This window comes from Xiphophorus couchianus, chromosome 20 (genome assembly GCF_001444195.1).
Source record: "Xiphophorus couchianus chromosome 20, X_couchianus-1.0, whole genome shotgun sequence".
In the NCBI taxonomy this organism is placed as follows: domain Eukaryota; kingdom Metazoa; phylum Chordata; class Actinopteri; order Cyprinodontiformes; family Poeciliidae; genus Xiphophorus; species Xiphophorus couchianus.
Window position 1 is genome coordinate 24,276,429 of NC_040247.1, and position 23,392 is coordinate 24,299,820.

Below are 23,392 nucleotides of genomic sequence, written 5' to 3' on the forward strand. Positions count from 1 at the left end.
CAAGCTGTTTTTGGGCCTTTCAATTTGTTTTTTGTAAATGCAAATGAAGAAATGATCAAGAAAACTGCCTCATCAGCCAATCTCCAGAAGGATTGTTTGTTTTTTTATATGGAAAACATCTGATCTTTTGTTTATATATATGACTTTGTCTAGTTGACTGATTTGTAGGTATGTTTTAAGTTTCCTAAATACCCATTCTTCTGGGAAAGGTCAAACAGACTGGTCTAAAAATAAATGTACATTATATTAAAAGACATAACACAACTAATCCTGAAAGACATTTCTCTTAAGGGGGGCATTGTGTATTTTCTAGGCGCATATTGGGATTTTATAGCACAATCCAGTAACTGTTACCTTCAGTTGCAATAAAAAAGGCAACATATATGAAACATGACTGAAAAGAAATTTGACTTTGCAATTTGACGACTTGAAGTTGGCCTCTGTCTTTAAGAAGCTCCTACTCTGACACTTCGCCTTCACCACGATGCTTCTCATTACGCCGTTTGACAGTTCTTAGGAACATGGGACTGAAAAGTAGTTTGCTTGATAAGCTAAGCAGACTTGCAGTTTCACTAGATGTTTGCTAATTGCTGTTGCTAGTCTGAAGGAGCTGGGTGGGAAAGTTGTGTGGGAGGATGAAATTATACAGTCAGTATTTACTAATAAAAGTACTTATAATGGCAGCTGGTTGCACAAGTTTTCATTACAGGGCGTCTGGGATTGAACACAAGTGAGCGCCACACTTTTCAGAATCATTTGTAAAACATGTTGAAAACCCATTCGTCAATTTTATACGTCTGCTAGGCAGAGTCCAAATTTAAGTTTGTGGTTGTAAAGTGAAGATCTTCAAGTGATATGGAGACTTTTGCAAGGCACTGTAACTCTGCTAGAAATATCTAGGAGGTATTCCTCCCCACAGCAATCCACATTAAAGTTAATGTTAGGATTCAGGGTGTCATTTAAGCCCCACATTACAAGACCCCTTAGATTCTCCACAAAATTTGCCAACAAATACTTTGGATTCCTGAAGAGAAATGATGGCATGAACTAATCCACAGACTTTCCCTTTGCTTCAAGCGTCCTCCAGCTTCCTCTTCCTGTTCTGTTCAGATCTCCAGCAGTTGTTGATGTCCATTCCTCACACGTTGAAATACGAGTTTGTGGGGGGAGGATCGTCTTACGCTCTTAGACACGGGAAGCACGCTAGAACTGCTTTAACTGAGCCAGCAAAGAATGAAGACTGGAAGAAGAGTAGACTCAACAGGTCAAAAATCTGCATGCCTAGTGAGGGAAACGGGGGTTGAATACGATGGAACTGTAGGCACCCCCTGCGCTCTTATCCCTGTGACCGGATTCACTTCCAAACATTGGAATAAGACTAGAAAGCTGTTAATAATGGCTGAAACAATGGTCCTAAGACTGCCTTATATTGCATCATGTGAGATCACATATGGAAAGTGTTCACTCTCTAAGGAAGTTTTATCTGAACAGATAAATGTCATTGCCACTTAGTGGAGAAGAGTAAACAGACTCTCAGTAATCTCCAAAACTGACTAGTGCAGTTTTGAGAGATGGGCCGATATTTGTTACTCACCACAATGACGCACCCAAAGGTTCAACAACCAGACTAACCAGTTTGCTCGCAGCACTACAGGGCTGGCGCATACAAACTAGTCTAAACATGGGGTTTTTCTTAGACTGATGCAAGGTAAAAAAGAAAAAAAAATACAAAGAAAAACATAACCTTTTCCAATCAGAGTTGTTCAGCAAAACACTACCCGGTTGAAAACAAAGGAGAACTAGATGGTGTGTGATGTGGACACTGATATCACTGAGAAAAATAGGTCAACTTGCTCTGGGTCAGAATGGGATTCTGGGATTCTCACAGTATCACAACCTTAACCTTGTGTAATATACCACAGTTTTGCTTGATCACAGTCCTTGTAAACAAGGAAGAAAATGTATGACATGATCCTATTGTGTTTATTTCAAATTAAACAAGTCAAATTTAAGGCTTTTTAAGAACTTTTAATGCCACCTTGAATGAAATTTACGACAAAAAATCATAAATATATGGAATGGTTGGGGGATCCTGTTGTACTACAGTCAAGCATCACAAAGCCCCCTGTGGTGCCTAGCTTAAATGTGTTTTGTACAGAATCCACCTAGCCTCATATGTGTTGGCAGCAGAAGTGAGCCAGTAGCGAAAACAAACGTCGTTCAGGCCAACTGGATCTGCACTTAATGATAGACACAGAAAAGTTAGCTAGCTAGTTAGCATGGACATATTAGCAGCTAGTTAATGGTAGGCTTGACCGTCTTAAGTCACAGAATGTAATGAAGACTCATCACTCAAACTTTAGCTACACAAACAACGTACTGGCCCTCTTTCAGCCAACCAACGAGCAGTGTGCAGCAACAGGTGGGGTAGGGGCAGTAACTCCGGTCTCTGGCATGTCTTTAAAAGTACTTTAAGCCATTAGAGCAATATAAGACTTTTGAAACTGCGACCTTTTCACCCCTTTTAGACTACTGTCTACTGTTGCATTAATTCACTGAACAACCAAAGTATTGTATGTGTATCACTAATGCCTGTTGATGCACACTCCGAGGATCAAATTGGAAACACTTCATCACTGTCTGGCAGTCAGTTTATTTTGCCAATTAGCTTACCAAATACATGTTAGATCTATGTGCTATGTATTTAAGTTCAAAGCAACATCAGATGGATTTAGAGTCTGACAAAAACAACGGTCCATACATTTATAAGGGGTTAAAACTTTGGTAATTGTAACTGGCTTGTGCCTAAAAAGCATTTTGTAATGGGAAAAAATATGGTACCTTGTACATAAGAATATCCCATGAAGACACGTGACCGTATGGATTACAAAGCCTTTGAAATAAACCTTTTTCTGAAGCCTGTGGTGGTGCACAACAAAGCCAACTATTGTCAGATCAACAGGCGGGCGCCCATTCAAGGAGGTCTCTGTGCCGCCACCACACGAGGAGAGTCTAGCCAATCAGAGCTAGGGTAAAGGGAGGAGTCTGGGTCATGTAGGAGAGGTGTGGGGTGACCTCCAATACAAGCTGCCCCAAATTTAAAACAAGAGACAATTTCCGCCTCTCCTTTGGCACAGACTTAGAATGGGATCCCACAGGGTCACCGAGCCGCCTTGGGCAAGGCCAATGTTTCCCATACTCTCTTCCAACAAACAATTTTACATGGCTTGAGTGAATTCACGTCCAGGAGCCACCAACCTGATCAGACCCAGCTGAAGCAAAGTAATTCTCCACGAGTTGTGAAATAAAAGCGCCTAACCCTTTCAAACAGCTCCAGGAGAAGGTTTTTGAGGGACGGCACTTCAAAGCTTCTTCAGATACCCGGCCACAGTGTCTGCCAACAAATTGAATGAGAAGAAGCGTTGCTCAGATCTCTCTATGGAGAGTATTGCCAGGTCCGTCGTCCTGCATTCTCCCACCAGAGCTTTCAGGAACCTCCACCCTCCATCCAGTTCAGCTGAACAGTCTGTGTCTGTCTGAGGTCGCACTCAGCAACAGGATCACTGAACTCTTGGTATAGTCATTCCTGAAATCCCCGCCCCCCCCCCGAAAACATTTGGAGACTTTTGAGGTCAGATATGAGAACGGGATCAGTGTTTAGCACAAACACGCCTCTAACGTTGGTCTTTGTGACAAAGCTGTCACAAAGCGAACAATGGGGTCACTTGTCCAAACAAGATAAATCCAATTCCTACTTTATTGTTGTAAATTGTATTGTATTTCTTTTGCTGGTGATTCAACAATTCAGTCACAGTAAATAGAAAATCAGAAACACCAATGAAAGCAAACCAAAGTAGAGGTGGAGAGGCTCACTTGATAACTAGACTTCTTAGTACAACAACAGTACCGCATCATAAAACAAGAGTAGTGAATGGTAAAATGCGGTGTTTCAAATAAAGTTTCATCTTACAGGCTTTACATACTAAGACTACTTTGACCAAATTCTATAAGATTAATGTATCTGACGTGGGTGAGGACCTTCTGCTTTAACTGGGCCACCTGCTCTCTCAGCAGGCTGGCGGTGGAAGCCAGGTCAGTGTTCTGGGTTTTCAGTGTCTTCACCTTGTCCTCCAGCCGTGAGATCCGCTCCAGTTTGTGCCTCCGACATTTGGAGTCGGCGATCCGGTTTCTGAGCCGCTTCCGCTCGGCTTTGATCCGCTCCTGCGAGTCCATGTCAACGGGAGAGAGCGGCGGGCTCTCCCCGAAGCTCTGGACGTCGGGTACCATCTGGGGCTCCTCCTTCGGTGGCTGAACCGTTACATCGTTAGAGAAAATTTGATCTTTACCATTATATTAATTTAATTTTTCAATGGAAGGTGGTTCAACTTTCAGCCAGTCTCGTGACAGCTATAAGTAAACCAAACAATTCCATTTCTTTCTTGAAATTTTTTTTTTCAATTTTTGAACAATTTTGTTAAAAAAACTTAACATCTCTGAAACATCTCTTGCTAAACAAAGACCACATACGTATTTAAGCAAGCTGGTCCCTGTTTGTCTTTCCACCAGCAGTAATTTGTACCATCGTTTTAAGAGGAGCCCCACCTTCGCCCCGCTCCCCCAGATGACATGATAAACGACGCCAGCGTCTAATCCCGGCGTGGAGCTAGGAGGTTAAAGTGGAGGTCAGTGGGCGGACGAGGAGTCAGGCAGGATACGCATGTCCGTTCGTGTTGTCCTCTGGAGGAAGTGAAGACGCCGACCCTCCAGGATTAGAGACGCAGAGCAATCTGGTGAAGATGTTAGCGCTCAGTCTGGCCGGGGCCCGATGGGGAGAGGAGGATTTAAGAGGCCATGGCAGGGGATCAGCATGCAGGGAGAGATTAATATTTCCCAAACAGTGGAAGAGCAGTGCAAAGTTTTGTTCCACTCCTGTGTGATTTATACCTTTCACTCAGTTTCTTGACAGCCCACTGGTACCACATGCACCGGCTACATGGGTTAGAACGAGATGAGTCACCCGTTCAGATGTCTATCTGCTTGGTGCAACGAGTTATTATCCGCTTTAATGCGGCCGAGTGATGATCAGCATTTTCCGCGTTGGCTTCGGCTCTGCTGTGCGCAGGTGAGGCGGCGCAGCTTGCAGAGCACGAAAAGTGCGCAACATCAAATGGTTGTGCAGGTGAAGATAAGCGTGTTTGACTATAAACCACCTTAACCTCATTACGGAGTCACAGTTGCAGGTCACGGCGAACCAGGGTCAAATTAGAAGGGTGTGTTGGGTTCAACAGAGCTGATCCGCAGATCTGAACAGGATTACAGTTCAGGACAAAAAAAAAGACATGAGAAACACTAGGGCTGCAGCTAAGGATTTTAGTTATCAATCAATCTGTTGATTGTTTTGACAAACAATTGATTAATTATATTTTTAAAAAACGGTCTGCAGATTTTTAATTTGACCCTTTTTTATACTGTATTTGAAATACATTAAAAGATGCAAATAAACCAGTAAATTCAACTCATTTTTAAAAATTGAAAAATTAATATTTTTTTGCCTAAAACTAGTGAAATGCTTGACCATCTGTGGCAAAGGATGCATAGCCAAAAATAAAAAATAAAAAAACTAAATAAAACTTCTATCAACAACATATGAGATGCGGTATCAAGCAGATTGGTTCATTACTTTTAGATTAGCAGATCAATACCTGGAACTTAATAGATTTATTTATTACAGTCAAAACTATGCCATGCGAGTTCTGAGTGAAAACCTTTTAAAGACAAATTTTTGTTTTTTATCCAAGATGCATTTTTACAGTTTTGTCTTCATTACTTCTCTGAATATGTTGTACTTTCAGCAACTGGTCTTTTTGTGAGTCTGTACACTCCAGTTGACGATTAATCAATTACTAAGTTAGTTGATGGTTATTTCAATAATGGAGTTGTCATGATTGAGCCAAATAATTGTTTCAGCCCTAAAAAAACCAAAAAAAACATTAAATCCTGGTGACATTTTTAATATTTCAAAGTATTTTAGAAGCACTCAACGTCAAAAACACTTTAAAATGTCCCGCAGACCAGCAAAAAGATTAGTTAATTGTCAGAATTTCTTGTCTTTTTGTCTCTTTGACAAAACTTTAATTCATTCTGTAAGGAAGATAGGTAGGGAGTGTGTAAAGTAAGTGGTTCTCCTTTTGTTTCAAACTTCTACTGCAGCCCAACAGGTTAAACACCGAGGTGACGTCCCATTGTGATCCCACCCATTCATATTAACAAGCCCGTGCAAGGAAGATAAACTCTGCCTTGCGACGACAACAAATGGATCAGAGTTTACGCCATAAAATGACGAGAGACGAGCTTAGTAGAAATGGAGAGGAAAAACTTTTAAACCGCAGCACCCAGGCAGGATGGTGCTGGGATTTGCTGCACCCAAGAAGCCATGTTGGCCTGCTGTACCAAACCAACAGCTTCAGGCTATGCAAACCACATCAATAGCTCTGTTTTTTTTAGATCATGTATGTGGAACAGCTGTCAACAAGAGGTCTTTACAGTCAAATAAAAAAAAAAAAAGAAAAAAGTTACCACTAGGTACACATGTACCAGGGATAAAACAAAAATGATTCTCACGGCCACAGCTCCATCAACTGAGCCATAACAATATCTAGGGAATATGTTTACATTTTTTACATCTTTCACATATTGTCACAACCAAAAGCAATGCATGTCACTGAGATTTCATGTGGTAGACCAGCACAAAGCCGCGCATTCTGTCGAGGAAAAAGGATGGATGTCTGTGAAACGCCTTCACAAACAGGAGATATGAAAAATGAGGTGTGTATTTGCATCAAGTCCCTTTTACACTGACATCCCCAACTAAAACCCTGCACAACTCATCACCCTTGTGTCATTTCCTCTCACTATTGAGAACAACAGTGAAAAAAACAGCATCACGAAGACCAAAGAGCACAACAGACAGGTCGGGGAATAAATAGTGGAGATGTTTAAAGCAACATCCCAGGATTTAAATAACTACTGAATGGAAATACTATGTCACACCAGAGAGATATGGCTGTTCCCCACAAACACTTGGGGGTCAGGAGCTTCCATCAGGAAAATCACTTTACATCACACTAAACGACGGTGAACATATGAGGAGAATCTAGCTGTGGGGGCTGAAATACAATGGAGGAAAAAAAAAAACAGAGTAAAGTTTTAAAGCACATCTGCTCTGAAAAGCAGATAGTGAAGACAGAATACGAACCCTTATGGCTGAGGCTGACTGAGCCACCAGTGAAACCCGGAGCAACAAATGGGAGACAGTGGAACATTTACTGGCCTCCTAAACTACAGCAAAGAGGAAAGTTAGTCCAGCAAATTACTGGACGAGATCAAAGCCAACCCAGACTTTGTGGCTGCTGGTGGTATATCATTTGGGAGAAGATAAATCTCAAGTCCCTCTACAGCCACTGCTGTGTTGAAGCTCGTTGAAACTCTTAATTAGCGACAAAGAGCTGCAGACGTTTCAGAGTGAAACCTGTTGTTTTCAACGCCAACCGTTAGCAAACTACAGCAGCTTCAATATGAGCTTTAAAATAAGAACCACCCGACACATTTGCAAAAAAAAGTCAACGAATCGTCTAGTTTTCCATCCTTAAAGCCTCTCTTGCGCCGTATTTATCCACAAACCGTAAAGTTTTAAAATTAATTTGAACTAATTAACCAGCAAGTGGCGCGAGAGCAGTCGGGATGATCGCGAGCGGACACACCGAGCTAAACTTTCTGCGTTTAACTTCGCATGAAGGGAGTAAACTTACCTCGTCCCGGCCATTTCTCACATTGTAAACCAAGCGGACGCAGTGAAGAAACTCAGCTCTGGTTCGGAGGTTCGTTTTTCGGAGCGGTGAGTAACAGGACGGTCCTCCCGGCGCTGCCTGCCTGGGTGAATCCGAGATGGAGTCTCCGCCTCCCCACGTGAATCGTGGGGGTGGGATGGGGGTCACCCGGTCTGCAACCCCCACCGAGGCACTAATACAAACTTCCCAGCCCACATTGAACTCCTCCTCCTCCTCCTTTACTCCACGCCACTCGCCCGCTTCACTCCGCGGCGGTCCGACGACAAGCCGCCGCGTTTGTGACTCGTTCAGAAACGGCTTCAAAAGTAAACCTTCCTGCCTGCCACCTTTAAATAGAGCTACGTGAAACCCATTACTGTTAACCAAATATATATATGAATTTCTGAATTACCCAATCTTTTTATTAATACCACTTTCTAACCCTTTACTTGCTCTATTTTGGGTTCAGTGGGTTAGAAAGATAAAGTTGAGCCTGTTTCGACTGTCAGGTGTCATGTGGTTCTGTTCCGGTATACTACTGAAATGGAAGACTGCTGTATTCACCGACTTTCAGAAATCTTGTCTCTCAGTGTTTAGCGAAACGAAAGATCACCTGAAATCCTACTCTTAAAGTAGGGGCTAAACAAGCAACCCTGAGTTCAGCATCCAATATGGCCGCTTATGAGCGTTTCCTATAGGAGCAAAGAGCAGCAAATCGGCTCGAAATAGCAGCTATTGTACAGTGTAGTGGGTGGAGTCATATATTTGGGTGGCAGTCCAGAAAGTAGCATCCATATGCAACACAAACTCAACAATGGAGGACATGGAAGCTATGTAGACCATTCTGTTTAGTCTACCATTGTTCTTAAAATCTCCAAATACACTCAGTGGTAGTTGTGAGTTTTTTCAAATGACAGGTTGGATTATTGTACGGGGTACCAGTGACTTCACCCCCTAGCCAATCAGTGACCTACAGTCTTGACACCAAGTATTTCAACACCAAGTATTTCAACCTGACTCAATACTTGGGACCCCAGCAGATAAGTTTCTAAAAAAAAAAAAGGAGGGCTGGTACCATGTAACTGGAAAACGGTTATTAGCAGACGTCGCGCTGTGTAGGCGCTAATGTAAAAGAGCCTTACATTATAGTAATTACTACCAGTATAAACTATAAACCACTGGTTTCTTGTATGTACAAAATAGATAAAAATACCTGGTAGACTCTTGTACCATAATTGCACTTCCCACCGTTTTCCAAATTGCAACCAAAATGCCCTCTTCTCTGATTTGAGCCATTCACCTGACATCCAAAGGTGACTCAAATGTAGCATCCGTACATAAAATATCAACTGTTACTAATCAGAATCTCAGACATTGTTTTTTTTTAATTGTGCAGTATGGCTTTCCACCCAGGGCAGCACACCACAAGGAAAGTCATTTGTAAACAGGTTTTAGCTAATTTTCATGACTCAAAGCAAATAAGTATTGTTAGAAAGTGTGTACACAAATGATTACGTTGACAGAGCATGTGCTTCACAGCTTATGATTCAGTGTTGAATCAAGAGGTCATTTAAAATCTGAAATGTTTAGACTGATTACGCCTCAGCTGGATAATTTGATTTGGAGTAACAGCAAAAGGGTCTCACCTTGTCAATGCTACAAACTGAACTGATTAGAGTGACAAGTTTACTCAGATCTTGGTTTGCTACTTCACATATCACTCAAATCTTGGACTCATGAAAATGTTTAATTGTATTAGAGAACATATTCACCTTATCTACCCATTTTTAATTATGTATTTTATTTTCACAAGCTGTATCTCGCTGCTCTCTGAACTGCAGCACACTGTGTAAACACTGCTCAGCGTATGAGATCCTATGCAGTAGACAAGCAGACAGAGACACCTGCTGGACAAAAACAACATCATGACAATAAAACAATAAAATGCATGCCATTTTTTATTTCAAACAAAACACTTTATTATCCACAATTACTATCAGCTCTATTTAGGTCTATGGAAATGTTTACAAAGAAAAACAAAACATGTTCTAACAAAAAGCAAGTACTTCACATCAAGTATTATTAAACTGTGTTTTTTCCCCCCTCTGGCACAGAGTAGACTATGTATTGATTATTGTACACCTCATCACAGTGAATCCTTTAAGTGCTTTTCTCACGTAAATAAGGACAAACATACAAATCGTGGGATTTCTGAAGCCGCTTCTTACCCAATACGTTCATTTTGTCAACTTGTATTGTACATTGAGGTCTGCCTCTTAAGTATTATAAAAAATATTGTAAACATTTATATTAATTGCACAACATACATTCAAATACATACTGTACTGTACAGCAAAGGTTTAATTCCGTGTTGTTATCCAGTAGCACCATGTATAGCAAGCTAAACAAACTATATAGAAACCTCTAAAGTGTGGTACAAAGGAGTAACATCGAAGTCACTAATGTCACTTTGTGTTCAACGGTCAAAAATCCTTCTGTTCTAACTGTGAGGGAGTGTCCAGTGAAGGCCTATTCAAGGGTTTTCTGTATAGGTGGTTGAATGATTGTAAAGGAAAAGTCTGGTCACGTCACATCTCACGGCTGTGAGGGAGATGATTCCTCATAAAAGACATTCATCAGTGTTAAAAATCAACTACACCACAACAGGTTATGGCGAGGAGTTGTGTTTTTGTTTTTTACAGTTGGTTGTTAGAAAGTTCACATCACTTCCATGTGCAAACACGTCGGTGCAGTAAATATGTTTGTCCGGTTCCTCATCAGCACGTGCCACGGGGACATAACGAGGCCGTGATGTCATCGTGTAGCAGCAGAGTCGAAGCGTGGCTCATCGTGTTTCCATCCCGGTCCCGTTTCCCGCCAAAGAAAGCAGATTAAAGCGATATTCTGTATGTTATCTACAAGGATTGGTGTCAAAACCAAACGGCTCCTGGACACCAAACTGACCCGAATGCAAATGATTATGAGATATTTTCCGATGCAGATAACTTAAGAAGTTTTCTTAGCTTCTTCAGTCTTAGTGTCTCATTCACGCAAAGGCAACAAAGAGCAGCTCTCCCAAAAACTAAACCCAGTTTAGAGATGAATAGTATCTCAAGTTCATGGTTCAGCGAAGTGTGGTCAAGGTCCTTAGGTCTGTATATTGTCTCCATGCTCCGTCCTCTGCTGGAAGAGGCTGGGGTGGTTTGGGGCTGCAGGTGCTTACCCAACCCAGCCTTCCCAAATCTGTCCTCTGCAAAACAAACAAATAAAGCCATCTGAGTTAAAAGTGCAACCTGAGGCATCTGATAAATCTGCTCCAGTTCTTTCTACCGCCACTGCGAGAAAAAGCAAAAATAGACGATAGGAGGACTGACAACACAGCATTATAGAATGTTTTTTTTCCCCCCCTGCATTGCATGACTGTTATTGACTCGACAAGATGAAGGAAGAAAAATGAGCCGCAGCTTTGCAATGTAGGTTGTTACTGTAAATGAATGAGTACAGAGCTAAAGCAAATGGCAAGCTGCTGGGTCGTCTGAGCGAGCTGAACAAAAACCCGGAGAGAAACAGGGCGACAGGAGTGGAGCTTGTTTGGCTGACTACAAATAGCAGATGGGTTATGACAAACTCACAGCGACTTGGACGAGGGCTTCTTCATTTTTGGCCTCTTTCGACGATGAACTGGCCTGAGGCATGCACAGCATGTACACACGCGCAGGCCAAATGCACGTGCATGGAAACAAACAGGTATAGACGCACACACGGCGTACACACATAGAGGCATGCACACACCCACCCACCCACACACACACACACACACACACACACACACACAAAACAGAGACGAGTCATTAGGGGTCAAAAACAGGACCGGCAGAAACAGCAGAGCAGTGCTTGCATGTTAGCCTGTTTGGTGTTTGTTTGAATCACACTGAAAAGTACGGTGGCCGACAGGTGCAAATGCGCAGCAAAAGAGAAAACATGCAAACAAACAAAAAACACGCGCACAAATTAAATGCGGCAAGCAAAAAGCGAATGAAATGCAGCAAGCAAAAAGAGAGACGCAAACAAAAAAGAAGACACCCCCGAATGAAATGCAGCAAACAAAAAGTGTTGAAAACGGAAGTGCTCCAGACCACTAGGGGGAGTCAAAGAAAATAGTATTCATTTCTATGGGACCAGATGCAAGATTCAGAGAAAGAAATTTGAAAGAAAGTAAAGGTACGTATTACTATATTTCTTTTCAGATACGCCGTCTTTTATAATATTATAGAATAACAGAATAATTTATGGGTAGCGTGATAGACTTTGTGTCAGTCATACCGTTCTGGGCTCGGTCTCGACTCTTTGACTCCCCCTAGTGGTCTGGAGCACTTCCGTTTTCAACACTTTTTGTTTGCTGCATTTCATTCGGGGGTGTCTTCTTTTTTGTTTGCGTCTCTCTTTTTGTTTGCTGCATTTTATTCGCTTTTTGCTTGCCGCATTTAATTTGTGCGCGTGTTTTTTGTTTGTTTGCATGTTTTCTCTTTTGCTGCGCATTTGCACCTGTCGGCCACCGTAGAAAAGGTTTTGGACTACGATAAAACATAGATGCTTAAAATAAATTCAGATTATTATTTTTATTGATTCCTCTGACCGCAGACAGTAAGCAGAATCATACAGTGCCTTGCAAAAGATTTTACACCCCTTCAGATTTACACTTTTTCAGTAGCAAGGGAACCACTTGTTGCTGCTAGCGGTGCCAACCAATAGTCATAAGGGGCCGTAAACAGGACTTCATTTGGGTCCCGTCCCCCTTTTCAGCACCTCTAACAGCGTTTTAATCCAGATGTGTTGGGATCTGGAAAAAGGGGGTGGAGCTTAAAGCAATCAGAGATACGGTTAGTCAAGGTAATTTTATTTATAGAGCACATTTTCAGCAACAAGGCAGTTCCAAGTGCTTAAAAATGAATTAGAAGGAATTACAACAAAAACAACAAACCAAAGGGGTTTCTCTGAATTCTTGTTCTGATAAGGTTGATCTAAGGTAGCAAGTTCCTCTGGATTCTAAGTTTGTTCTAATTCCTTGTCTGGAATAAGCGTGAAGGAGTTTCTCTGCATAATCTAAAAAGTATAATATTGGTCTAAATAGTGAATAATCCACAATTTCTAAAAGTAATATAAGTTTGCTTGAACTAATAAGAATATTAGAATAAACAGGATGAAACGACAACATTGGGAAGAGATAATTGATCTTATTTGCTGAGACGAGTTTATGGACAAACCCAACCTCAAACACAAAGAAACCGTTAAACTCATAGCATCAGTTGCACTATGAAGATTATACTTCTGCACTTTTATAAAGTAAACTTCACAATTCCCTTAAAATATTGTAATCTTTCAATTTATCGATGCCGAAACCAATAAATCAAACCTAATATTGTCAATCTTTATAAACAACAATTTACAGGAGGCTCCTGAAAGTCTGGGGGCCCCTAAGTAGAGCCGGGCCGGGCCGGCTCTGACTGCTGGGTATGCGGAACCTCAGCCTCAAATTGTGTGCTGCCTGTCAGAAGCGATGCCTGTATTTAGTTATCTTGTTTATGTAATGTTTCTAACAAACCTCTAAATCCTAAACAGGGTTTTACCCTGAGATTTAAACGCACACACTGCTACCCTCTATCTAGTAATCAGGTGACTTCTGATAGCAGATGGTAACACTGCAGTTTTCTAGTGGTAGAGTAAGGACTCCGTTTCCCTTTTTGTATCATTCTCCTTCCACCTTGCAGACACGCCCTACTTTGTGTCTTAACAGGGACGATCCTGATGAACTTATAACATGACAAAATGTGAAAGTGTTGTGTTCACTTTTGTGAGGCACTGTAGATGAAGCTTTGCCGTGCAGACAGAAGCCTCCCTGATTTCATTTTGTAGCTTTACTTCCATCTGGAGTGCTTGTGAAAGTAATCAGACAGGAAGGCATACCCGTATTCACTGAAGTGGCTCCTCTCCTTTCCCCCTGGAAGGAAGTTAAAGGAATTAACATCGCTCCGAAATGACTCGAGAAAAAGCGACTAATCACGTTCTGCCTCGATAGGCTTCTTACTCACCCTTCTCCGGGTTGCACTGCTTGTGGCCCTTGCAGCTCCTCAAGCCCATGAGCTGTTGATGCATTGAGTTGAGCGCGTTGCGATCCAGAGTGCTGACAGCATTTATCAGCTGCGGGAACGAGTGAGGACAAAATGTCAACGAGCGCTTTGTAAACTCTGGAAAATGTCAGTAAAGCTCAACCCCCTGTGGACAAAGGAATGCACTGCTTTCTTTCTTTTTTTATAGTTATTATTGTTGAAGTATTTATACCCTCCTCTATGGGTGTGTCTGTGCAAACAAAATACCTGGTAGGGGTCGGTACTGAGGTCAAAGTATTCCATGAAACCGGTGGCAAATTCACAGAACAGGAAATTGTGTGTGTCATTGATGGTCCTCAGGCACCAGTATGTGTTGTTGTTGGCACTGGTGCACGCACAGAACGGACCCACTACAGGGAGAGGGAGGCAGAAGGGGAAAGGGAGGGGGCAGATTTAGAAAACAACAGCTTTTCAGAAACAGGTCGCCATAATATTGCTTTTATCTCATCTGCTGTGACAAACGGCAGCAGAGGTAGAAAACGCGTTCCAAAGCACTTTCTGAAAAGCCATTTGTCGTTCCTTACTCGTCCAGAAGGGGGCGGTCTGCCAGTGATGGTTGTCGTGGGTGAAGCAGGTCAGACCAGGCATGCTGCAGGTGTCGTTGTTCTGGAGCCTCTTCAGGAATTTGCGCAGTTTTTTTCGGCGCTTCTGCTCCTTCTGCAGCCACTGAGTCTTCTGCTTGGACGGCATTCTGACGGGAACAAAATCTATTATAGTGACTGAAATATTAAAAATGAAATAAAAAAGCCTTTACTAATGAAGTAAAGTTTTACCTGAGAGAGTGCATTTGCTCCACATTTAGCAGATAAGCCTCCTTATTCTTGAGAAGATCACTGAGGAGACAAATTTCAGCCGTCACACTTGGTGAATCACCGTGGCGGTCTTAATTTGGATGACTTCCTCACCTGGGCACGTTGCACTGGCATTCCTCTGGCCGCGCCTTTTTCAGGTGACCTTTCACCTCACGCAAGTTCTTGATTTTGGTCTGCAAGGTTTCAATCTGAGAGCAGCGAGAAGAACCAGAGAGTCACCTGGAGCATGTTATATGTCAGACAAGCTGTGGCGTTGGACTGGTTCGGCAGAGTTTAGATAAAAAATGGGAGCACCTCATGCTCAATGTGCAGTTTGTGGTCCTTCCATGCTTGAAGGGACTTGTAGAGGCCCCCGTCACACTTCACCGTGTCGTTCATGAGGATCGAGCATCTGCACGTAGAGAAAAATATGTATAAAAATACGTGCATATTTAGTACAACACAAATGAAACTTAAAATCCATTCGGTGTAAATGCTCCCGAGTGAAACGAATGGATTTATCTGACAGCGGAAGCGGAAGGTTAAAGCAGAAATCAAAGTTGTTCCTGAAACTATCCCCTTAAAAATGCTTAAAAATATTTTGAAAATCCAGTGAAGTTGTAGTTTAAGCTCAAATTGAATCAAATACCTGGCAAGGCTATTTTATTTTTGTTAAAATATTATGGAAAACAGAGAATTTATTAAAAATTAATACTCCTTGAATTTCATCTTATCGTCCTCTAACTAACTTGCCTTTGTCATTTTTATTCAAAAACAGATTTCTTGGTTGAATGGGTTATGTTGCAAATTTATATTTGTGAATACTTAATAAAACTTTCAATTGCTACACCTTTTATTGTCATTATTTTAGACTTTCATAAAGCAACTTAAGATTAATAAGATTTTATTTTCATTGCAGAACTTAAGAATAGATTATTTTAAAGACGCACAAGTATACCGACCTACCTTGTTGTGGATGCGTCTCCTCTTTCTCCAATATGTAAATTCGTGCATTTTTTGTTAGTAGTTGCAGTACGTCAGCAGGTGTGTGTGTCCTAATGTGTGTGAAATGGGAATCCTTCATTTGCATTTGCTGTTTTTTAAAAGATCCAATTTAGGATTGGAATTGCAAATTAGCCCATGGCTAGAAAACCTCCGTACAAAAACAACAGATCTTTGTTTTCATCATGCAACGTTGTTTGCTGTGCTGTCCCTGATTAAATAAACTTGAACTGATTCAGCGGTTGACCAGACTCGGGTGATTTTAACTTCTTTGTTTTCAGCCAGTTGGACATGCAGAAGTCCAATCCTTTTCCGATCGCCGAACATAATGAAACCAAACAACTGCAAAGTTGCGACAACCACTTTAATCTTCATTGCTGGAAGAGCGCCCAAAGTTATCTGTTGTTGGTATAAGTGGGTTTAAAATTGAAGTCACAGAAAGAATAAATACTAACAAGCTCCTTAAAAAAAGCATAGTGCATTTTCTAATTGTTGAGAAATGAGGTGAGAACAAGTGAGAGAGAGAGAGAAAGCAAGACAAGAAGGATGAACGTATCACAGCAAAGTTGCTCTGTTTCATCTTGAAACAGGATGTGTACTGTTCCAGTAGGCGTCTCTAGGGAATACAATAGGGTTGTTTTAGTAATGCTAAGCTTGCTAATCGCTTATATATGGTGCTGGAATATCAGCTCTGTAAATGTTTTCTTTATTTCTAACTACTGGTAAAAAACCCCGTTTGAAGAAGCATTGATGTGCGAAGCTGTATTTTTTCAGCCACTTCACCAGAATGACTTCAGCAGGTGCTAATCATTTTACTCCATAATGTGGCACGTTTGCAGTTCTTGTTGTTTTGGCTTGAAAAGGAACCATCAAACACAGAACATCAATCTGTCTCCACGTGTTGTTGTTTCATCAAATCGGCAAAGAGGCTGAACGACCGGGGGTCGACTTCAGCAGACAGCAGAGAGGCTGAATGTAAATCCACGTTGTTGAGTTTTCGTTTTGTTTTGCTTCTGTTCTCTGTCTGCTATGAAAGATGCTGGGTTTGGAAATGTTGGCCGTCTTTTGGAAATCTCACAATTAAGGAAAGGCTCTTTATTCTCTAAGGAAAATACGAACAGTTGCTGATGTTTACAGCTACATTAACCATGTAAATTGCTAACATAAGACGCTGAAGGCATCCTTAAAATAAACAAACACTGTAATCCTGACGTAGTCTCTGCTTCTAAAAGAAATTATTAATGAATGCTCACAGGAGGAAGGCTAGAAATGAACATTTGCTTTGTTTAGTAATAGTTTTTAAAGAAAAATCGGGTTTACCAAAACCAGAGATCACAAATCAGTCACATATTTCTGATCACTACATCTGTTATAAAGCTGTTATAAATCTGTAAAAAAAAGAAAGAAAATCCTTTCATGGAGAAATTACTTCATTTCAGAACAAACATCCAGCTTCAAAACCTCTTTTTTTGCCAACACTTACAGAGCTAACTGTCAGTTTTATTCAGATAGACACATGCAGCAGCTGTGGACCTGACAGCTTGAATATTTGCATGCCCCCCCCCAACCCCTCCTCCCCTCCCACACACCTGTAGGTGACTTTCAAAGCAGCAGGTGGTGTGAGCTTGTCACGGGTGGTTGGCTTGGCTGCGACTCCCATTCCGCTGAATTCTTCGCCGTCGTCTCCGGCGGCCGCGCCTCTCCACCTGTCTCTGGTCCAGCTGGCGTTCCCGGATCCCAGGGGCCTGTAGCCCTCATCCAAGTCGACGGCGTACAGATCTCCATCCAGCTCGAACGAGACGGAGCGCGCCCAGCGCTTCCTGGTCACGGCCTTACTGGACTTAATCTCTGCAGAATAGAAAAGAGATTCATTTGATTGACAGAAGACAGTCTGAGCACTTTTGATCAGAGTCGATGCATTTTACAAACATCATATATACCGAATTTGTTTCTTTGGAATGATTTAGGACTCAAGTGATTTCTCAACTCTACCACTTGGTGGCAGCACTGCCACATGCCTCTGAAGTCATGAAAACCTGGTTGTTTTAAAGTCAGATTCCTTTTCAGGCACAGAAGACGTGTATTTCTGATGAATTCATGGTGTAATAATACTTATTGGGACAGCAGAACAGTCAAGTGAAATAAAGAACTCACTCTTTTTGTTTAGGAGTCTCTTCTTCTTAAGGACAGACATTTTGAGCCCCCCGTCGCCGCAGTTACAGTTGTCAAAGTTTGAGGTGACAGACATGGTAGAGGGACTGCTGGCCATCAGAGCCTGCATGCGAGGGGCAAACAGACCCGCCATGCCTTTACACTTATACAGCCTCAACTTGCCCGTCGGATCCTCCACACACTGCCACTTCTGGAACAAAACCAAAAAAGGAAAGGGAAATGTATTTAAGGCAGTTCTATTAAACAAAATGTACATTTTACACATTTTTATATTTCCCTTTGGGTCTCTGCTGCTCCTAAAAACAGCCAGTCATGTTTTGGCAATAAGTTGATGCTTTTTGGTGTCTGGAAAATGAGCCGTTTCAAAAACCTCCCGATTGTTGAGTCACACTGAGTCATTACCGAGCAATCCAAGCAGGTAAGCGCCGCAGCGCAGCTGGTTTTACTCTTTATGGGCTGTACAATGGCTGCTGGAAAATGCAAGTGTTTTGTTGTTGACTTACCATCCAGAAGCCGCTTGCTGCTTCTGGTTTTCAGTGTGTATCTGTTTGCAGCCATTTTCACATGCGATTGTTAACATTGAGTTTGGGGGGGTGGGGGTTGTGGGGGCATGACCAGCAGCAGCTTATTTGGATTTAAAGTGACAAGAGGCCCTAAAACAGATCACTCTGAAAGGAGCTCAGGATGCAACGGAGCAGATTAAAATCTCATTATCTAAGAAAGATTTTGTGCAAAAAAAAAATGTAATGAACATGCTTTGCATATTCATTGCGTTCTATCCTAACCTGTGTAACAGTTCACCTTTAATGATATAGCACTACATATTTTTCCAGATCATGAACAAATCTCAAAGATGTTTGAAAAAAGTGACATCCTGACTCAGTCCTCTTTGTTTATAAAGATGCTATTTTCAAATGCATCCCTGAGCTTACAGTGACTGCACGTCACAGTACGTTCACAGATGGCAAATTACTATCCTGCCATGGCAACACAGTTTGTTGTTTTTTTTGCTGGAAATTGAATAGCCTCCCCTTCTTGGCTCATACAGGTCAGGTACCTGTCCCGGTTGTTGGCATGAAGTCTGATATTCTGCTTTCTGGCACAAGTCCTTCACCCTCTGGTATTTTGGCAGAAAGTTTTCCTCCTGGGCCATTTCCTTCCCATCGGCTCTCTTGTGTGGAGGCTTCCTGAAAGAACAGACAGAACATTGACAGGGAGGCCGATGCTGCCAGAACACGGCGCCTTGAATGAGAATGCGTCTTACAAAAAGGTCAATCAATAAAACATACCCCCTCTCCACCAGGAAGGAGTCTCTCCATGTTTTCCCCTTCTTGTTCAACTGGAACCTGAGAAATCAGTAAAAAAGAAAAAAAAAAAAAACAGACTGTGATATTTGCAGTGAGCAAACATTTGCGCCATTTCAAAATGCCACGCTCCCTTAAAAGATAATGATGCTGTACCTCTATGTTTGAATTGTGAATATCATTATGAACGACAAAGCGCTTCGTTTTGGTAAAAAAAAAAAAAAAGAATTCCAGCTAAATCCCCGTTTGACTCGGTCTGTTTCACCCGTCCCTTTTCTAAATGTCGTCCAGGAACCGTCGATGGAATGCTGAGACGCCGAGCGTGTTCACCTGTTCATTGGTCGATCCGAGGCCAGAAGTTTCAGGATGGACTTGCCATCCATTTCGGCAGGAATATCGACGCCTGCCATCTCCAGCATAGTCGGTGCCAGGTCAACGTTCAACACGATGTGAGGATTTCTGCCAAGAAACAGGAAACTCAATGTGATCATCATAATGTTGTTTCCCACCGCCCCCAACAACATATATGGGAAATATTGCAAAAGTACCCATAATGCTTTGAAATATTTCACATTCTGTCACAATAAAACAACAGGTTTGTTTTATTGGGGTTGTATGTGATAAACTATTGCAATATAGTGGATAATTGTGAAGATGAAGGAAAAGGATATAGTTTTTATCACATTTTGAAAGTAAAACATTATGAAAAGTTTTGTGTGCTTTTTCAATAAATGCCTTAGTTAATTTTTGGTATCAGAATAAAGCAGGCTGAGTACATATGCATGTCACACTGAGAGTTTGGTTGTATCTAGTTACATTTAGTTATATAAACATGAATAACGTTTTGGAAATATATACATGTTTAGGAGTATTGTCACTAGGCTGTACTTTTTCTTTTTAGTACTTCTCATGTAAAACATACTACAAAATAACAAAATCAGAAAGAACAAAAGTGTTTCAAGTAAAGTTACTTCACAGTAAAGTTAGGTAATTTTATTTATATAGCACATTTTCAGCAACAAGGCAGTTCAAAGTGCTTTACATGAATTAGAAGGAAATACAAACAAAACAACAAAAATAAAAGAAAGAGAAAAAGGTAAAAGTATAAAACTACATGTTGGTTCCCCGTGTTTGATAGGAATAAGTAATTTATAAACTAGTAGGGGTTTCTCTGCATTCTCGCTCTGATAAAACTAGATGTTGGTTCTTTATGTAAGATTAGCGAGTATCGCTGCTTTTAATTATTGCTACTTTTAATTAGATAAAATTTCTGAATACTGATTTCAGACCAGCTTGTTTTAACCAAAAATGCACCAGACTCACAGACACACCTGCGGTTTTTGAAAGTTTCGTAAGTTTTATATTGAAAAAATTTGATTTGCAAACATTTTTCTTCTTTCTGATTTTGTTATGTTGTAGTTATGTTTTACATGAATTATTTACATTTTGGTCTGCTTGATGATGTATTTTTAAAATATTAAATGGTTGACGTCAGGGATCAGGTACTCAGTACATTTTTTACCCTCGAGTAGTTTCTTGGACGGCTACTTTTTACATTTACTTCAGTAAAAATATGTTGAAGTTGTTCTGCTCTTACTTGAGCACAATTTCTAGGTCCTCTCCTCACCTCTGACCTTTTCTTGGAGATTTATTTGTACAGATCTTTGAAAATTGTGTATCATTTTCCTTCCACTTTACAATTATGTACTTTTTTTCTAATCCATCACATAAAATCCCAACAAAATATTAACATAAAATGTGAGAAAAAGAGAAATTATCACTAATTAGTTGACTTCTTTCTTGCACCAGACTTCATTCTGGGGTATCAGAATAAAAAGATCATAATTCAAATTCACAGAGCTTTCAAACCTGTTAAATCATAAATCATGCACTACTTCCTGCCAGTTTATCAAATATGATCCTAATAAAACACGTCAAAGACTGAGATTTCAACATGATACAATGTGATCATACGCAAAAGAGTGAGGACTTTAGTACAGCAAAGTGACTAATTTTGCAGTCAGGAAAATTAGCATGGTAGGAGAAATACTCACGTAGCGCCTTGCTCCACATTAGGCCCCCGTATATAGAACGGCACGCGGATATCAAACTCGTAGGGCATTGATTTGCCCTTTACCAGCCCAAACTGGCCGATATGATAGCCGTGATCGGAGGTGTAAATGAGGTAGGTGTTGTCCAGTTCTCCCGTCTCCACCAGCATGTTGTACACCTACGGGGAGACGCAACTCATTGAGCAGGCACACGGGGTGGAAAAGAACAAAAAGAAAAACGTTACAGTTTTTGTTTGATAGCTCAAATCCCTTGTGCCAGTTTCAAGGAAAAGGAGATTGAACAATTTACCAAGTGTGTCAGTGAATTCATTACCCCAGTCCCAGTCAGAACAAGCACAGATCTCCCAGGACCGCCGGCTGTCAGACGGGCGGTACGTGTGCGTCCATGTTTAAGGGTTGATGTGTGTTTAAAGCCTCTGTCTGGCTCACTGCGTACCTTTTGCACGCTATCGTCCACGGACAGCAGCGTCTGCATCCTCCTGCGCTGGAGCATGTTGGTGAACTGCATGTGGACAGGCTTCATTGGGCCAGTGTAGCGCAGGATCCAGTGCTTGTCTGGGTTGGGAGCATAGTTGTAGCTCGGCGTTCTTCGGAGGGAGGAAAAAAAGAAGAAGAAAATAATGAGCTACAAATGATCAACTACTAAATCTCTCCATTACTGACAAGGATTTCATATTAAAAATGTGTTGTTTATTCAGACGGCACGATTTAAGGTAAACGCTATATCTCCAAGCTATCGTAAAATGTTTGTGGCTCTGTTGTGCAGACGTAGCATCTTTTTCTGCTGGCGAAGCCTAATGACTTTCCAGAATCGAAAGACAACCATTTATTCAGTGTTATAACGGATCTTATATAAGCAATGTAAAAATGCTAAAGTGCTAATCAATACGGTTGTGCATTTTAATGAAAATTTAACTCCGCTCCATGTTGACATTTAATAATTTGGAAATAATAAGTGCCAAAGAGCTAAGGGGAATAAATGCTAAGGTGGACTGATTGAAAGTAAAAAAAAAAAAAAAAAAATTATCACTGTTTTTTTTCTTCTGTAAGTCAAATAGATTGTAAAGTTCAGGAAAAAAAGAAACGGAGAAATAAAAAGGACTTTGCAGCATCAAAAACCCAACAGGGAGCGCATTTATGGAGAAACAGCAATTAAAAGTTTCCACAGAGACACGGAGGTTGAATTTTCTGAGTCTTCTCTGTACAAAGCCAGTGTGGTACAGGTTAATGATGCTGGAGGGATTAGATGAAGCAGTACGGGTTTGAGGGGAGGGTGGGCCGAGGGAGGGAATAGTAACTACAATCTCATTATTGGCCTTGGATCCTTCTCTGGAGGCCAATAGTGGGTTTACTATTAGCCAGCAGCTATAGAGAGGCAGTCAGAGGTACAGAAGGTCAGAAAAAAAACAAACAAGAGGCTCGAATGAAAGAGGTACGCGGTTGTGCATATGCACGACGAAATCATTACCTACGCATTAAAAGTACATCATTTATTCCAATTTGTGATCATAGCTGGCAAAACAGTACAAATTAACAACACTAACATGAACACTCAAGCCAAACAAACTGGAGCAAAAGAAGAAAAAAAAATAAAAACACTGGCTGTGCATGCAGAGGCACCAATGCTGCCAACAGCCTACTGTAAGCAGTGGAAGATGACATCCAGCTCAGATTATAAAATTTCTGTCATTCTGGGTCAAATGAGAAGAAACGTGAACAGAGGGATGAGTCATTTGTTACCAAACGGCAGTGAAAAAGTAAAAATGTACCGTGTACTTGTCATCTTTGTCCCACAGAGATCACACAAATTCCCCACGATGAAAAAAAACAAAAACTTTTTGTTCAAACACCTTGCAGTTTAATTGAGCATGAATAGTGAGAGAAATACAGAACCTTGCGAAAGCTGTCGACCCCTTAAACATCCTTACATTTTGTCATGCTACAATAATGGTTTTTGATGCATTTTTTAAAGGATTGTAGTTGATGGACCAAAACAAAGTACAACAGAAGTATAAGGTGGAAGAATTATGAGCACTGGTTGCGCCACACACTTTTTTT

The 23,392-nt window shown here is 41.2% G+C and overlaps 2 protein-coding genes across 7 annotated transcripts in view; both read right to left on the reverse strand.

Annotated features, from left to right (window-relative positions):
- Positions 1-8,073, reverse strand: part of arhgap46a (Rho GTPase activating protein 46a) — a 44,057-nt gene extending 35,984 nt beyond the window's left edge. For both annotated transcript variants that reach the window (XM_028003591.1, XM_028003590.1), the window contains exon 1: positions 7,809-8,073. In XM_028003591.1, the coding sequence (XP_027859392.1) occupies positions 7,809-7,822 (14 nt within the window). In that variant the 5' untranslated portion in view covers positions 7,823-8,073. The remainder of the gene's footprint in view (positions 1-7,808) is intronic.
- A 1,693-nt stretch (positions 8,074-9,766) lies between these two features.
- Positions 9,767-23,392, reverse strand: part of sulf2a (sulfatase 2a) — a 68,492-nt gene continuing 54,866 nt past the window's right edge. For 4 of the 5 annotated variants that reach the window (XM_028003466.1, XM_028003467.1, XM_028003463.1 and 1 more), the window contains 16 exons: positions 21,771-21,921; positions 21,317-21,492; positions 19,593-19,721; positions 19,248-19,304; positions 19,016-19,145; positions 17,941-18,148; positions 17,376-17,634; positions 15,100-15,196; positions 14,899-14,993; positions 14,767-14,826; positions 14,518-14,684; positions 14,201-14,343; positions 13,916-14,024; positions 13,791-13,824; positions 11,459-11,512; positions 9,767-11,076 (listed from right to left, as the gene is read on the reverse strand). In XM_028003466.1, the coding sequence (XP_027859267.1) occupies positions 11,046-11,076; positions 11,459-11,512; positions 13,791-13,824; positions 13,916-14,024; positions 14,201-14,343; positions 14,518-14,684; positions 14,767-14,826; positions 14,899-14,993; positions 15,100-15,196; positions 17,376-17,634; positions 17,941-18,148; positions 19,016-19,145; positions 19,248-19,304; positions 19,593-19,721; positions 21,317-21,492; positions 21,771-21,921 (1,900 nt within the window). In that variant the 3' untranslated portion in view covers positions 9,767-11,045. The remainder of the gene's footprint in view (positions 11,077-11,458; positions 11,513-13,790; positions 13,825-13,915; positions 14,025-14,200; positions 14,344-14,517; positions 14,685-14,766; positions 14,827-14,898; positions 14,994-15,099; positions 15,197-17,375; positions 17,635-17,940; positions 18,149-19,015; positions 19,146-19,247; positions 19,305-19,592; positions 19,722-21,316; positions 21,493-21,770; positions 21,922-23,392) is intronic. The other variant, XM_028003468.1, reaches the window with a different exon arrangement.